Source organism: Natrix helvetica (assembly GCF_964273705.1).
Source record: "Natrix helvetica genome assembly, chromosome: 2".
NCBI classification, from domain to species: Eukaryota; Metazoa; Chordata; class Lepidosauria; order Squamata; family Natricidae; genus Natrix; species Natrix helvetica.
In genome coordinates, this window is record NC_138552.1 from 57,356,022 (window position 1) to 57,372,260 (window position 16,239).

A 16,239-nucleotide genomic window follows, 5' to 3' on the forward strand; every position below is an offset into this window, starting at 1 on the left:
TTATCCCACATTGCTGCAACCGCTTTAATAAAAAGTATGAACGTGCCTGTGGCAACTGCTGCCGAAAATAGCGCAGCCTCCAGCAGGAACAAAGATAACATTTACCCTGGCGCACAGGACGCCCTCCCTATCGCCCAAGACCAGGAGAGCTGGGAGTAGCGAAAGCACCCTCCCTCGCTCTCCCCACCCTCCTCCCCCGTTTCGCTTTCCCAGTCCTTCTTGCACCAGGAATCACGTGGGGGAAGAGCGGAGACTGCTGTTCCCATAGAGATAGAAAAAAAGGTTGCCCTTGCCAGTCATGTGATTTTCACTGGCCCCACGGCTCCTTCCGCCAGGCTTTGCGCTGCCCGGGGGACGTAGAGTCCCCCCTCCCTCCCCTTGCCTATCCTTTCCACGAATGCCCCTCCCCCACCCACCCTCCGTGGCGAATCCGTCCAGGGTCTGCGCTCGCGCACCGGCCGTACCATGGAGGTTTTTATTCCTTCGTTCCGCTATGAGGAGAGCGAATTGGAAAGGGGCTACACGGTGAGTGATGGCCAAGGCGAAGGCGCTAATGACTCCCCCTCCTTCCCCCTGCAGAGGATGGGATGGTACAGCTCGGGGGCCGGGCGTTTGCTTGCCTTCTCCCGGAGAAGCGCGCTCAGGCAGTGCTCCTGAATAGAAGGGATTTGCAGGGTTGGTGCGTTGGGCTAGCAGCCAGGTCGCCGACAAGGCGGCGAATGATTTTAGTGCTAAATTTATTTTGCGGGATCCAATCGGGGTCGGTCACCGGGACCAGAGGCTTACTCCTGCCCGCTTTGGGATTCGTGCTGGAGCCCATCCTCAGGGAACTTCTCTCTAGCAGAGTGGTGCGCTTTGGACTATTTTGTGTGTGGTGTTCATATGGTGCCTGATTGTGCGTTCGCCAACTGCAAAGCCACACAACACACACAAAACAGTCCAAAGTGCGCAAACTGCTAGACAGAAGTTCTCTGAGGATGGGCTCCAGCACTAGCCCGAAAGCTCGTAAGACAAAACCTCTAATCCCGCCCGGTGACCGATCCACATTGAATCCAGCAACATTATCCTGGGACACGTATATTCGACTTCATTCATAAACATATTTTGATTGTAGTGTAAATCTAGTGAATGGTTGGGTTACCGTTTGAACTCGTCATTCTATATCATGGCTACCTAGCTAGCTGAAGACCTGAGGGCATTCTAAGTAGGCTATGATGGAAGATTTGGATCAAATTTTATTGTTTAAAAAATTCCGGGTCTTAGGACAATTTATCTTGGAGCATGTGTGAAATGTTTCTTAGAGATACATAACTCAACACGGAAGGCAGCGGATACCAAAGCAGATACAAACTGCATTTATGGAAAAAAAAATTGCTTTTTCCCTTGTCTGGGGTCCTCCAAAGTATACTACTTGAAGTATGCCCTGATATTTTGGGCCCTTGCTCCACACAGTGGAGTCCATGTGTCTATTTTAAAGTTGTAGCTCTTTCTCTTAAGTGAAGAAGCAGTGTTTATATTTTGTCAGAGTAAAAGATTTAGGGTTACTTAACCTGTAGCCTAATTATTAAACGTTGTTCCTAATTATTAAATGTTCCTATCAAATGTCCAACTAACAAATACCAATTCTGCTGTGTGGTTCCTCACAAGTCTTGAGTTAAATATGGAAACTCTTTTACTATCCCTAATTAACCAAAACTAGAATTAACTTCCATCCTTCACTTCTCTCTGCAATATATGAGCTGACAAGCTGTTGAATCTGACTTTAAATGGGGTGGGTGGGGAGGATCTCACTCATTCATAAAGAATACGAATTAAATCATATATATAATTCAAACAAGATAGAGGTGTTGCTTATGAGGAGCCTGCAATGGGAATGGAGTCAGTTTGGATGGGGTGCTTAATCTAAAAAAAAATCAAATTTCCTTTTGGATACTTCTAGATTCTGCTTTGCATTTGGAGGCTTGTCTGAACGTAGAAGTGCCTTTACCAGATTTAAGGCAATGATATATAGAATGAAGCCATTCCTGATTAATTAGGCCTGCCTCTGCTTTAGTTAAGTTAAACTAGATTGGTACAACACACATTACTTGGGGTTTCTATTTTGAAAATATAGTTGGTCTAGAACCGTGATGGCAAACCTATGGCATGCGTGCTACAGGTGGCACACAGTGCCCTCTCTGTGGACAGGTGAGCCGTCACCCCAGTTCAGCTCTGCTGCGCATGCACACGCATTTCCCACCAGCCAGCTGGTCTCGGGTCTCTGCCACACATATGTGGGGGGTACATGCATGGGTGTCACACATGCATTGCATTTTGGGGATTTGGGGGGCACACATTCACACATGTATACATGCAGTTTAGGCACTCGGTCCAGAAAAGGTTAGCCATCACTGGTCTACAAGAATGCTGATGGGCAAATGTTTGAGATGGAGCCATAATGTATAACTCCACTGATTACTGTAGCTCTTGTTCTAATTGGCCTGACTTAGGGCACAGTTCAAAGTTACAGTTCAGATAGTCCTTGACTTACAACAGTTCATTTAGTGACAGTTCAAAGTTACAATGGCACTGAAAAAAGTGACATGACCATTTTTCACACTTAAAACCATTGCAGCACCCCCATGATCAAAATTAGAACATTTGATAACTGACTCACATTTCTGACAGTTGCAGTGTCCTGGGGTCAAGTGAACAGTTTTTGCAACCTTCTGACAAGCAAAGTAAATGGAGAAGCCAGATTCACTTAACAACCGTATTTGTAACTTAACAACTGCATTGATTCACTTAACATCTGTGGTAAGATAGGTCATAAAATGGGGCAAAATTCACTTAACAAATGTTTCACTTAGCAACAGAAATGTGCTCAATTGTCATTGTAAGTTGAGGACTACCTCTAGTTATCTTGAATTCTTTAGTTCTAGAATAGCTTGAGATCTTTTCATATTATGTTCCCTAACATTTATTTATTACAGCATTCTCTACCCTAAAATCTGATGAAACGTCTGTTCTCTTGGCAGAGGCATGATTGATGAAGATAATAGAAAGAGGTACTCAGTGGCTACATTTAACTCTGGACCTCTGTACATCAGGGATTCTCAGGACCACACCTGCACTTTTTCCAGTAGTTTTTTATCAGTTGGTTAAGAATTTCCTATTTATAAGACTACCAGATCTGGGCTAGAAAACCACAAATAGCATGGAAAAGCCAGAGCTTTTTCGTACCTTTTGACTACCATCTCAGGTCATAGACTTAGTAGCTCTATTATTTAGGAAAACATTTGATTCTCACATAAGTGTAAATTTCATTTGATAATTTCCTCGGTATTTGTCTGATTTATACTGTAAGAAAATCTTACTGCACTTTTTTCCTATATATTTTTAATGTTGCACTAGTTTCAGTTGCTAGTCTTTGTGATAGAAGGATGACATAAAATAACGTTAACTAGCCTTTTCTTCATCACAAGACATTAACATTTCTGGGAGTGGTAAGTTTGAGTTCCCAAATAGAGGATTTATCAGAACTATTGGCTGATTTCCTAGAGTAGAAACTAACTTCACAGGAAAATCACAGTTATATATTTTCCAAATTTAATAACATGCATTCATCTCATTATTTTTATTAGTGGAGTTATGTTTTATCCCACCTTTGTTTTTATAAATAATTCAAGGTGGGAAACATATCTACAAGTAGTAATTCTAGTACTCCTCCTAACTTTCCCACAACAAATCTGTGACTGACAGAATGACTGGCCCAAAGTCACCCAATTGTCTTGCATTTCTAAGGCAGAACTAGAACTCCTGATTGCTGCTAGCCCGATGCCTTTTTAAGGCTTCATCCAATTCATACTATTCTTTTTTCTTCTTCTCCTATATCTTGAAAACAGGGATAGAGCTCCAGATTGTCAAATTCACTTTTCCATATTCCCTTCTTTCCACTTTCACCCATGTTTGCTCCATTAATAATAATAATAATAATAATAATAATAATAATAATAATAATAATAATAATAATAATAATAATAAATAATAATAAAAATAAAAATTTATTTATTAGCCGCACCCTCTCCCGAAGGACTCGGGGCGGCGTACAATAAAACACATAAAATACAAATATGGACAAACATACACAAGAACAAAGACGTATACGTGTACGTGGAGGAGGTAGACAGATGAGTGGAAACAATTAAAATCACAATTTAAAATCCCCTAAATAAAATTACAAAATTAAAAACCCATCAGGAGCGATATGAAATTATGGTTGAGCCAGGCCAGCTGCTTGGAATAGGTGGGTCTTGAGCTTTACACGGAAGGAGCGGAGGTCAGAGGTAGTCCTAATATCCGGAGGGAGGTCATTCCACAGGGCTGGGCCCGCCACAGAGAAGGCTCTGCTCCTAGGCGCCGCCCCTCGGCACTGTCTGGTGGACGGCACCTCGAGAAGTCCCTCTCTGTGCGAGCGGATGGGTCGCAGGGATGTATGGGGCAGGATACGATCCCGCAGGTAACTAGGTCCTGAGCCATGGAGCGCTTTAAAGATCGTTATCAGGACCTTGAAACGCACCCGATAGACCACAGGAAGCCAGTGCAGCTCGCGCAGGAGAGGTGTCACATGGGAGTACCTTGTACTCCCCATAATTACCCGCGCGGCCGCATTCTGGACCAACTGTAGTCTCCGAGTGCATTTCAAGGGAAGCCCCATGTAGAGAGCGTTACAGTAGTCCAGGCGAAACGTCACCAGCGCATGAGTGACTGTGCGTAAGGCGTCCCGGTCCAATAGGGGGCGCAATTGGCGCACCAGGCGAACCTGGTGGAACGCCCCCCTTGCCACGGCTGTTACATGGTCATCCATGGACAGCCGGGCATCCAGGAGGACGCCCAAATTGCGCGCCCGCTCCACGGGGGCAAGTTGTACGCCCCCGATGGCCAGAGATGGAATTAACTGGTTGAACCGGGGGGGCCGGAACCCACAGCCACTCCGTCTTGGAGGGGTTGAGCTTGAGTCGGTTGTCATCCATCCAGACCCGTACAGCTTCCACACACCGGGACATCACTTCGACGGCCTCGTTGGGGTGGTTCGGGGTGGAAATGTACAGCTGAGTATCATCAGCGTACAGATGATATCCCACCCCGAAGCCACGAATGATCTCACCCAGCGGCTTCATGTATGTGTTGAACAGGAGTGGCGAGAGGACCGACCCCTGTGGCACCCCACAAGTAAGGGGGCTTAGGGTCGACCTCTGCTCCCCTGCCAACACACGTTGCGTCCGGCCGGAAAGGTAGGAGCCGAAACACCACAAAACGGTGCCCCGGACCCCTGACCCATCCAGTCGGTGCAACAGGATACCATGGTCGATGGTATCAAAAGCCGCCGAGAGGTCTAATAGGACCAGGATAGAGGAACAACCCCTATCTCTGGCCCTCCAGAGATCATCCACCAACGCGACTAAGGCCGTCTCTGTGCTGTGCCCGGGGCGAAAGCCGGACTGGCGCGGGTCTAGATAATCATTTTCCTCCAGATGTCGTGGAAACTGATAAGCCACCACACTCTCTACAACCTTCGCCAGAAAGGGAAGGTTGGAGACAGGACGATAATTGGCCAGCTCCGTAGGGTCCAGGGAAGGCTTCTTGAGCAAGGGTCTCACCACCGCCTCTTTCAAGGCGGCCGGAAGAGACCCCTCACCCAACGAAGCGTTCACTAGGCCCAGGAGCCAGTCACGTGTAACCTCCCAGGATGCCAGTACAAGCCAGGAGGGGCACGGGTCCAGTAAACATGTGGTAGGTCGCAGAATAAGTTCATCTGTTGTCTTATCTTTATCTTCTACATCTTCATTCTCTTCTTTAATTTTTGGGGCTCCAACCCCCTCATATTTTGCTATGAGAAACAATAGACTATCCAACTTCTTCTCAAATCTCCCAAATCCTTCCAATATGTTTTGAATTCCAGCCAAAATATTTTGAAAACTTAAGGATTCCTCATCTGCATATTAATCCATATTTCCAGGAAAAAAGTGAGGAAAAGAAAAAGACAAAAGAAGTATAAAATCCGCTGCCACTCTAGCCTTCCAAGCCTCTTTTGTATTTAAAAATATATTTACTTTAAATTGACTTAAGCACAAGTTCTTTTATACTCTTCAAAACAAGGGTTCTGTTTTTTTTCTTTTCTTTTCCTTCCCTTGCCAAGTTATTTCACAAAAGGCACCTGAAATTCATACTATTCTTTATGTATCAGTCTATCATTGTTTGATAATGAGATTTAAACCAAAATTTAAAAACAGTATGCAGAATATGTGTAAGATTAAAGTGTACTACTTTACCATTTTTATTGAACAAAAAAAAAACACTAATTATGGGCATTTTCAGTATCATTACAGCAATATAACTTTATAGAGAAGTACCTTTTCTTTTGGTAGTGGGATTCTATTCAAACTTTCTAAGGAAATCAAATATCTATTGTATGTGGAAAGATTGCTCAGTGATATATTTTCCTCAGTTCATACTAGTCAACATTTAAACTTTTTACGAACACTTTAAATTGATGAGTGGATCTCCAAACTATTGATTTCTCTGCTTTAAAATGCAACAGTTGTTCATAATTTGGTAGTGAATAACCTTTAAATGTAGACATTTTGTGAACATATCCTTGGGGAACAATTTAACTTTAAAATGACACCCATGAGCACTTGTTATCATTTAAGTATGATTCTTTTGCCAATGACAGAAGAGCAAATACTAGTTAGATTTCTAAGGTTGATTCCAGTATGAGGAAACCACCTGAATAAATTAATTTGTGCTTGATTCACATTGATCAGAAACATTTATTGGTATGTTATAGGTCAAGGTGACATGTGTTTAAGTAGATCAAAGTGCAAAGGGCATATTTGACTGCCAGGCTTAGAGTGTTCTTAATTAAATCCCCCCTATCCTGTTAGCTTTTAATTGCCTTCATGTAATGTTTTCTTAAAACACTTTTTAGAAAGATAATTTTACCCATCCTTATGCCTATTCTTGACACTTAGTCTCATAAAGATAAGTTAATTATACTTAATCATAAAGTAAGTGTAGTTCTTACTGTCTAATGGAACCTTGTATACAGATTAATAACAAAATATCTTTAAAAGTATTTGGAATGTGCTTTTTTTCTTTTGTGGCACTCCTCTGCATTATCAATATAGAAGTGCTACATAATATAAAGTGTTATCTTTCTCTTCTTTTAATTTTGAAATACTTGGTCTAGTTCATTAAGTTCTTCTGTGAATGCAGCAATACATAGAACAGAAAGAGTATAAAAAATACAGGTTCGATATTGGTAGAAAAAGACAAATCACTAAATATTTCGCTTATTTTAAAATTTTTAGTTAGCAAAACTACTTAAATTCTATCCCTTGAGGACTACAATTATTAATACCAATTATTAAACCTGCTCTAAATATAACTGAAATATATGTTGTTGTTTAAAAGAATAAATGTTTGTTTCAAGTACACAATAATCCAGCAGTGCTTATATGTAGGTTTTTTAGGCTGTACTAAGGAAAACATATCCACTTAGAAAAATGAATGAAAATAGAGTGAATGTGGATGAATGCACACAAACACCAAGAGAGAGGAAAGGAGGGGGAGAGAGAGAGAGAGAGAATTGACCGGTTTCCCTGTTCCAAAATGAAGGTCTGTTTGGGGGGCTGAAAAAAAATTCAATATTTGCTTTGAATTCTGCAGGAGATATTCACACTGCATAGATATAACTTACTATTTTAAAGGTTGGACCTTCCCACATAGCTGACATATGTAATTTCTTGAAAATATGTATCTGTCAGTAAATAAAATTTCCAGTATAAAACATTAGTTATTCCTGTTTAGCTGTTTTGGTAATAAAAGTATTGTTTAAAAGCACAGTTTAAACGTCATGCAGAGAAATATTCATATGCTGCAATGGGGTTTCAAACTGGAGAAAAAATGAAATCCAATGTCTCCTCATCATTCCATTCATAATCTTAAAATAAGGAGCTTGATTATGTGGTGAAATAATCAATAAGATAACTGTAAGTATATATTGATTAAGAAAATTGTTTTCGTAACATGTAAACAAATTTCACTCCAGCTGACTTGGTTTCTTCTTTCTTTCTGCATTCAAATGAGTTTTCTTAGGTTCTGAGATTGAGAAATGCATTAAGATGAGTAGAATCTACTTTTAATGGTGTTTGGGATCACAATATATCGATTTTAGTGCTAATGTTATTACTTTAGCTATGTAACCAATAGGTGCTTTACATAGTATCCAAGTATCTTCTAATACTGTTAGATGCTATTATTTCTTACTTGTAACTCTTGGTATCTATTTACATGTTATACTACCTATTTGCATCATAATATATTCATGAACATTTCAAACAATGATTGATTGGTTGATATTTCTTTTCCAGCACATTATTTTACAATACGTTTATAGCAGATTTTCCAAATAGTAACAGTTATGTTTAAGTTTTTATATTAAAATACTTAGAAGCTTCTTAACAGTAACCATAATTATAACAGTGACAGAGTTGTAAAGGACCTTGGAGGTCATCTAGACCAATTCCTTCTCTCATAGGAGACTCTTTCCAAAGTCTCCATATCTTTTAGGGAAGAACAAGCAATTATCATCACATAATACTTGTGAACCAGACAAAAGCAGAGTCAGTACTGTATGGGTCAGGAAAGAGACTAGATAGCCCAAAAAGGTCAATCCTTGTTGTAAAGATGCATAGCAAAGGCATTAATGCTTCTCATAGTTCTATAAGCTTCCTGTTTTTACTACTTATTTCTGAATAAAATGGTTTTTTATTCTGTGTATTGTCAGAATAAGAATATGAACAGAGTTAGCAAAACTGTGGTCTGTTGCTAACAAATGAAATCAACAGAATTTGTGGTGATTCAGTCCCATGTTCAAATCAGTGGAGAAATTGTATGAATTACAGTATTAAAAGAAATTGGTGGACCAGTAAGTTCGATCAGTTTCTACATTAAGAACATAGCTTTCATTTATATTACCATTTATTCTTTTTATATGAAAGGAAAGTTTTGTCCAAATCTGAACTGGAAAGCTGTGAAAAACCTTCATAATGAGTCAGATAATGTTTATTTGATAGGCTTCATTTGGACCAATAATGACTAAACTGCCTCTCTTGCTGCCACTGAGATAGTACAAGGTAGCAAAGAATTAGAATTCATTATTGGCCAAGTATGATTAGACACCTAAGGAATTTGTCTCCGGTGCATAAGCTCTCAGTGTACATACAACAATATGTTGTAGATAGTTATCATAATATTGTAAAAACACATTCATCATAAAACATTAAATCAACACTTAGTTATAGTCATGGATAATTGTGGATACTAAATAAATCATACTGGAATACTAAGTAAACAATGTAAATTGTAAGATGCAAACAACAAAGTTATAGTCATAAGAACATAAAGAGATAGTAATAGGGAAGATGAGAACAATGATGGTAATACTTCCTGTCCAGATAGCTTGACAGTGTTGTGGGAATTAGTTGTTTAGCATAGTGATGGCATGGGGGGGGGGTGCGCTGTCCTTGTGTCTAGTTGTTCCAGTATGCAGTGCCCTATAGCATCATTTTGAGGGTAGAAGTTGAAACAGTTTATGTCCAGGATGTGAGGAGGCTGTAGATATTTGCACAACCCTCTTTCTGGTTCGTGTAGGTCCTCAATGGAAGGTATAATAAGTTTGCTGTTTTTGCTACAGTTCTGAAGACTTGCCTCTCTAGGTTGATTCAATTAGCATCACTTAGGTCAGTGATGGCTAACCCTTTTCTTGCGGTGTGCCAAAATTGTGCATGAGCATGCATGCCCACTCAATCATCCCCGCCCACCTGTGCATGCACATGTGACCCCCCTGTGAATGTGCGTAAGACCCCCAGGCTCCAGGGGGCTTTCCTGAAGCCTGGGGAGGGCAAAAATGCCCTTCCCCAAAGAAGCTGGAAATGGATCATTTCTAAACTTCTGGTTAGGCCATTGGGGCAGTTTTTTGCCCTTCCCAGGCTTCAGGAAAGCCTCCAGAGGCTGAGGAGGTCAGAAAACAGTCCCAACAGCCCATGGGAATGATCCATTTCAGGCTTTCGGAGGGCCTCCAGGGACTGGGAGAGGCCATTTTTGCTCTCCCCAGCCTCTGGAGACTTTCCTGAAGTTTGGGAAGAGTGAAAAACGGCCCCAACAGCCCAACTGGAAATTCAGGAACAAACTTCCGGCTGGCCTGTTGGGGCCATTTTTCACCCTTTCCAGCCTTCGGAGACTTTACTGAAGGCTGGGGAGGGAAAAAATGGCCTCCCGCACCCTCTGGAAGGGCAAAATATCAGCTGACGGCTGGCATGGCACCAAATATGGCTCCTTGTGCCATCTATGGCATAGGTTTGCCATCACGGACTTAAGTGCTCTTTGTCCAAAGTATTTTCAAAATCAAATGTCTCAAGTCCTCAACTTATGATGGGTCATTTAATGGTCATTTGAAGTTATGACTGACCCTCGTGCACTATAGTGGTCATACATGCATGACATTGTATTTTGGGTCCTTGGCAACCAGCTCATCTTTATGGCCATTTGCAGCATTCTGCAATCACATGACTATGATTTGTGACACATTTTGCCTCTTTCCAACATTTACTTCCAGTTTGGCAAAAAAAAAACGAAAAACATCTAAGGGTGGGAATTGATTTGCTTAACCATGGTGTTCCCTTAACAACCACCATAAAAAAGGTAAAATAAATTGGATCTGGTGATGATTTGACCTAGGACTGCAACACCTTATAACGGTAATTCAGGCTCAGTTATGGTCATAAGTTGAGGATTGCCTGTATGTTAGAGAAATAAACTTTCTACATTTTAAAAGTTGCAAGCTGCAGAAGCGTTAATGAACCTCAGGCTGCTATCTCATTCCATTTGCCTCATTTGCTACAGTGAAGCTAACATTCTTTTTAGTACTATACAATGGTGAATTCAAATTATTATTGAATGAACATTAAGGCAAAAAATTTAGCAACTTGCCCTAGCTTTTAAATTTGCTTTGGTATATTTCAGAAAGTATCAGAGATAGTAAACTGGAAAAATTATCCTGAATTTTAAATTATTATTTTTTAGTTACAAGGACAAGCAGGATATTTTTCTAATCCTGTTAAAACATCAACTTCATTTAGCAGCAGAATATTTAATTGAAAACATTGGGATGGAATTTCATCTATAATAAATTCATGTTAAGCTATACAAAACATTCTGTTAGAATCACTAATGTGTTTAATATATTCATGGTAGAGAATTCAAAAACAATAGATGAGTGATTATTTCCTTGCCTAGAAAGGATGCTCTTGATATTTAATTCAATTCAATTTAGATGCTGCCTGAATTCAAACTAATTATAAATAGTGAAAATTTTGTACACATCGGTGGTATAACCTTCTGTAGCAATTCCTCCTCTTGAAAGATAATTTCATTAGGACATCCTTAACTATCAGTGCTTTCTATGAAAGGTCTTAGAAAGATTTAATGTATATAAGATGACATTTGTTTTTCATACATTTTTGATCCAGGATGCTAATTCTGTTAATAGTATATTGATTTATATTATTTAGTCTCTGTAACAAATGCATTAGATTAACTTTTTCACATTACTTAGATTTGTGTGTGTGTATTATTTTTTATACAGTGTTTTCCTGTTGACTTTAAGGAACAATAATTTTGTAAAACAGAATAATTCCAACGCTTAGATGTAAAATAGTGCTTCTGTGTATAAATGAATCTCAGTGAAAATTGAAACTTGAGTCATGAAGACAGATAATGATGAAGTGTAAATAAATTATATAGCTTAATTTTCCATGATCAAGCAATATACAGATGCTTTCAAAACTATTTGCAAAACATAAAAAATATTTCAGGCTACACTACTTCTTCAGTTCTTTGGAATTTGGTCTCAAAACTAAGGTGTGATTAATCATGCAATCTAAATACCACACTTATCTTTTAAACTGACCTAACAGAGATAATGCTCAGGAAGGGGGGGGCAAACAAACAAAATAAACTCATTGTTAGTTTTACATTCATTCAGCTAACTTCTCATAAGCTAATAGTGAAGCAGTTCCATTTACAGAAGTGGGAAAAGAATCCAGGTGTGGATTTGTAAGCTAGAATTAAATAGCATTAGACTTCACATATTGTGCACCCTTGCATATCAGTACATATATTTGCCTTGATATGAATAAAGACTTGTATTTTATAATAAACCAAATCTTTCAAAATTTTGGTTTAGGTTTAAAATATTAAAAGAATAATCTTCTTTATATAGACTGAATGCATTGTAAGTAAAGTTGGTCTATTTAGTGGGACCCCAAAAAATTATCAGCAAATGTAAAATAGAAGACGAAATGTTTTATATAAAATGTGTCATCGAATCTTAGAGTTCATTGAAACAGTTAATTTGCTTATCAGTTGGTTGTGGGCAAAAGAACAAACCAACAAACATTACCTCCCACATTTTCGTCCTCTAGGAGAGAGCCGTGTTTTTTAATGAAGGCTTCTGCCTCCCCCACTGTATTAATTCTAATTCTGTTTCCCTCCCAAAAGATCAACATTCCCTCTGGCAATGACCATCTAAACCAAACTCCTTTATTATATAATTTCTTTGATAAGGCAAAAGAACAAACCAACCTTTCATTATCTTATGTTCTGGTTGCATTGATATTACAGTTCCCGTGATTCTGAGAGTTATAATCTTAACATACCTGTAAAGTACTGGGAGTAAATCAGTAATAGATTATAAAGCAAAAAGAGGAGAAAAATATGGTTTCTGTTTGAAAACACGAAAATAAGGTTATTGAGTTTGCTTTGATGTTTCATATTACTCTGAACTGTAGGAATTATCATAAACTTGCTTTAAATTCTGTGTTAATAATTTCAGTATGGTATATCTTGCCTTTGGAGATCACTGTTTGTTACTGGAAATGTTTCACAGTGTTCAGTAGACAGATTACTGGTTTCCTAAGAAAAACTGACAGCAAGATTCTCAACCTTTTTGAATTACTTGTAATCTGAGTTGTCGAAACTGGCTGGTTTAAAAAGAGAACTCTACTAAAATAATCTCCCGATAGCTTTATCTGTTGGGGCTATGAACTCAATGCCCTGTTTCTAAAATCTCACGTTCCCCCACCACCACCAGTTTACTAGATAGCTGAATAACCCTCTTAAGTGAAGAGCTCATGAACCCACTTCCATGAATATTTGTAGTCTCAGCTCTTCTTTCCAGGTCACCAGTTATTTTTGCTTATAGAAGTAGAAAATAGATCTGATAAAAATGGCCAGTCTCTTGGCCTTCGTTTTATTTATCATATCAGAAAAGAACAATGTTTTGCTATCCTATGGTCAAAATAAGAGGCGACCTTGCTTGTTCACAAGTGTTCAAAGTCTAGAGATAAGAAGGACAAAATAATAGGGTACAATGGAAAGAGTGCAGTGTAATTATTTGTGGCTTGTCAAGGGACGCCCTTTCAGGCCCCAAGTGATTCAAATCTGGGAACTCTGCACAATTCTCTAAGCTAAGCCTGGCCAGCATCTCAGAAATCTTACCCCATTTCTTCGACAGTGCTGAAATTGCATCAGTTTGTCATGCACTGAGCATGCCAACTCTATACAATATCATTTGCTTGCAAATCGGCCTGGCCCCCAAGCTCTGATACACATTCTTTGGTATCTGACTCTTGGCCTGTGATTTGTCATGTCTCTAGTACTATCAGTTTGAGGTAATTTTAATAGGTTCTGATGGTTTGCTTCTGGGAGTAAAGAATGCATATAGCTTGTTTTACTTGGTGCCTCTTACTGTGTTGTGTAACAGAGGCCTCATGTTGCTGGTACTTATTTAAATAATTGTCAAGGAAATGAAACCATTGTGTGAGTACTTTTGCTAAAAGCTTGTATTGACAAATGCAATGTCAGCTGTGACAAATCTTGAGAAATTTTATTATTCCCATTTCTGAAATTCAGCATTTCTTTTAAATAGTTTTGCATTTTCTGATGAATATGACATAGTTCCTACTTATTAAAAATGGAAACGCTTGTTAGAATCACATGAGTTTACTTACATTTCATTTTTTTCTGATTAACTGTCTACATTGTGATCTTGAAGAGTTTGCTTGTTTTCCTAAATACAGTTATATAAAAGAAGTTCCATAAACCTCAATGTAAATTTTATCTTGAAATGTATAGAATTCTGCTATTACTATTAACTGAATAGATCAAAAGGTTTTCAGACATCTTGACCAAAATATATATTTAAGATCTTATTACAGAAGATATCCCACTGTCATTTAAATATCTTTCAAAAAAAGGATTTATTTTATGTAAACAGTAATTTAATAGTAGGTAAATAGATGTTACTGTCTAGAAAAGTGGGTATGCAAAATAGCAAAATAATTCAGCTATGTTATGAAATAAATGCCATATTTTACTCTGCTTTTGACACCATAAAATGAGATTGTTTTACTGTTGACATCTCTGATCTTTGCATCATTTTTAACTGACTCCCTTAATTGATTACTTCTCTGATATTAGAGCCTGCAGCATAGCTCTCTAAAATTCTGCTGACATTAATCGATTACCATAAAGGTGTTAATGTTTGCTATTTCATCTAAGAAACATTCAAAATTATAGATAAAAGCTGTCAGAGCAGAAAACTCATCATATTTTGAATTACTGTTGATTTATCAAGAAGTGTTTTAGGGATGTGTTAATGAGTTTTGGGGAAGCAACTAATCATTGAATATTGAATTGGTGTGTATTTTAATATATTAATTGTATTTTTCTTTTTTTTAAAAAAACTTTCTTTTAATAGTTAATCTCCTTGGAGTTTGTACAAAAAGATAATGATCATTTTACTTTTTACTAGACTTTGGAACTATTTACTTTGGAGTATCTTTTCTTTAAAGTATTTTTCCTATACAAACATGCACACAGACAAATTCAGAGTAGGGTAGACTTTTCTTTATGTAAGAAAATGTTGTATTCAGACATAATTTAGGGATATTTTTTATTTTTAAGATTTTGCATGGGAAATGCAAGAAATATTGAACTTTTAAGAATTAAAGGGATAATTCAGCTTCTAAAATAACCTTGCCCCATTATTCCTTAACATATTGCTGTATCTACAGGACTCTTGGGATTGGAGAAGGCTCCATGTTATATTTGCATGCCATGTAGCACTTAAAAGATGAGACTTCCATCAGATTTTTTTAAAATGGCCAGTTAATTCAGCATTACATATGTGATTTTCTGCATAGAAATTCAAACCCATACACTTTGAAGACCTCAGTCAAGAGTTAGCAATACAATATACATATATGAACACATTGCCACCGATTCCAAGACATGAAATCAATGCTACAAAATGAAAACTTGCTAAAACCATGCAAGTTTAGAGTTTTCTTAGACTGGGTATGCCTAGAGCTCCAAAATGTTGCAAACCTGAAATATAGTTCCTCAACCATCTTTCTGAGTTAATTGAAATAATTGTATCCCAAGTGATGTCAGTATACTGTACAAGATCTGTCTCCAAGTCAATGGGATATTGGCGATGATAGAGCTTGCAAGGTAATCTCTAGCTTGGATATTTTAATTTATTCTCTTGCTTAAGTGAAATTGGGTTTTGATTGTACTTGTGGCCTACTTGCCAAGACTGATAAGACCAATTTTTTTACCCTTAACAGTGAATGCTAAATGTTGCATGGTGATAACTGAAGATGTAAGCTAGTCCACAGCTTTTTGTGTTAAAAAGGCTTATGTGAAAGCCTTGATTGACCAAAGTCTTAATGGGCAGCAGAGATCAGTCATCTGGTGATGACTATAGCATATTAAAATGTATGACTTGCAGGGCAAGAGAAATAAATAGTAAAGAACATGAGATAAATTAAACGAGGTGGGATAAATTTGTTAAATGTTTGTAAAACTAAAAGAAAGGGAAAGTTGGTAATAGATCCTGAATGAAAGTTGTCTCATCTTATAAAATGAAACTGATAAATGCCCGTTGGGAAGTGAAGATGTAGGTTAATTATTTATCAGAAAGCCAAAATGCATGTCAGGAAAAATATATATCATTCCTTAAGATCTGGCTACATCACCTAGGGATCTCAGGGACCTAGAAACATTCTTAGATGACTGCAGTGTGGTTTTTCTTTTTATTCCTTTTGTGTGGTTTGCATATTTTAAATTTTT

At 38.2% G+C, this 16,239-nt stretch overlaps 1 protein-coding gene across 2 annotated transcripts in view; it reads left to right on the forward strand.

Annotated features, from left to right (window-relative positions):
- Positions 1-265: 265 nt before the first annotated feature.
- The window catches only part of SNX24 (sorting nexin 24), an 83,897-nt gene continuing 67,923 nt past the window's right edge, over positions 266-16,239 (forward strand). Inside the window, exon 1 of one of the 2 annotated variants that reach the window (XM_081943553.1) lies at positions 266-525. In XM_081943553.1, coding sequence (XP_081799679.1) covers positions 466-525 — 60 coding nt within the window. In that variant the 5' untranslated portion in view covers positions 266-465. The remainder of the gene's footprint in view (positions 526-16,239) is intronic. The other variant, XM_081943552.1, reaches the window with a different exon arrangement.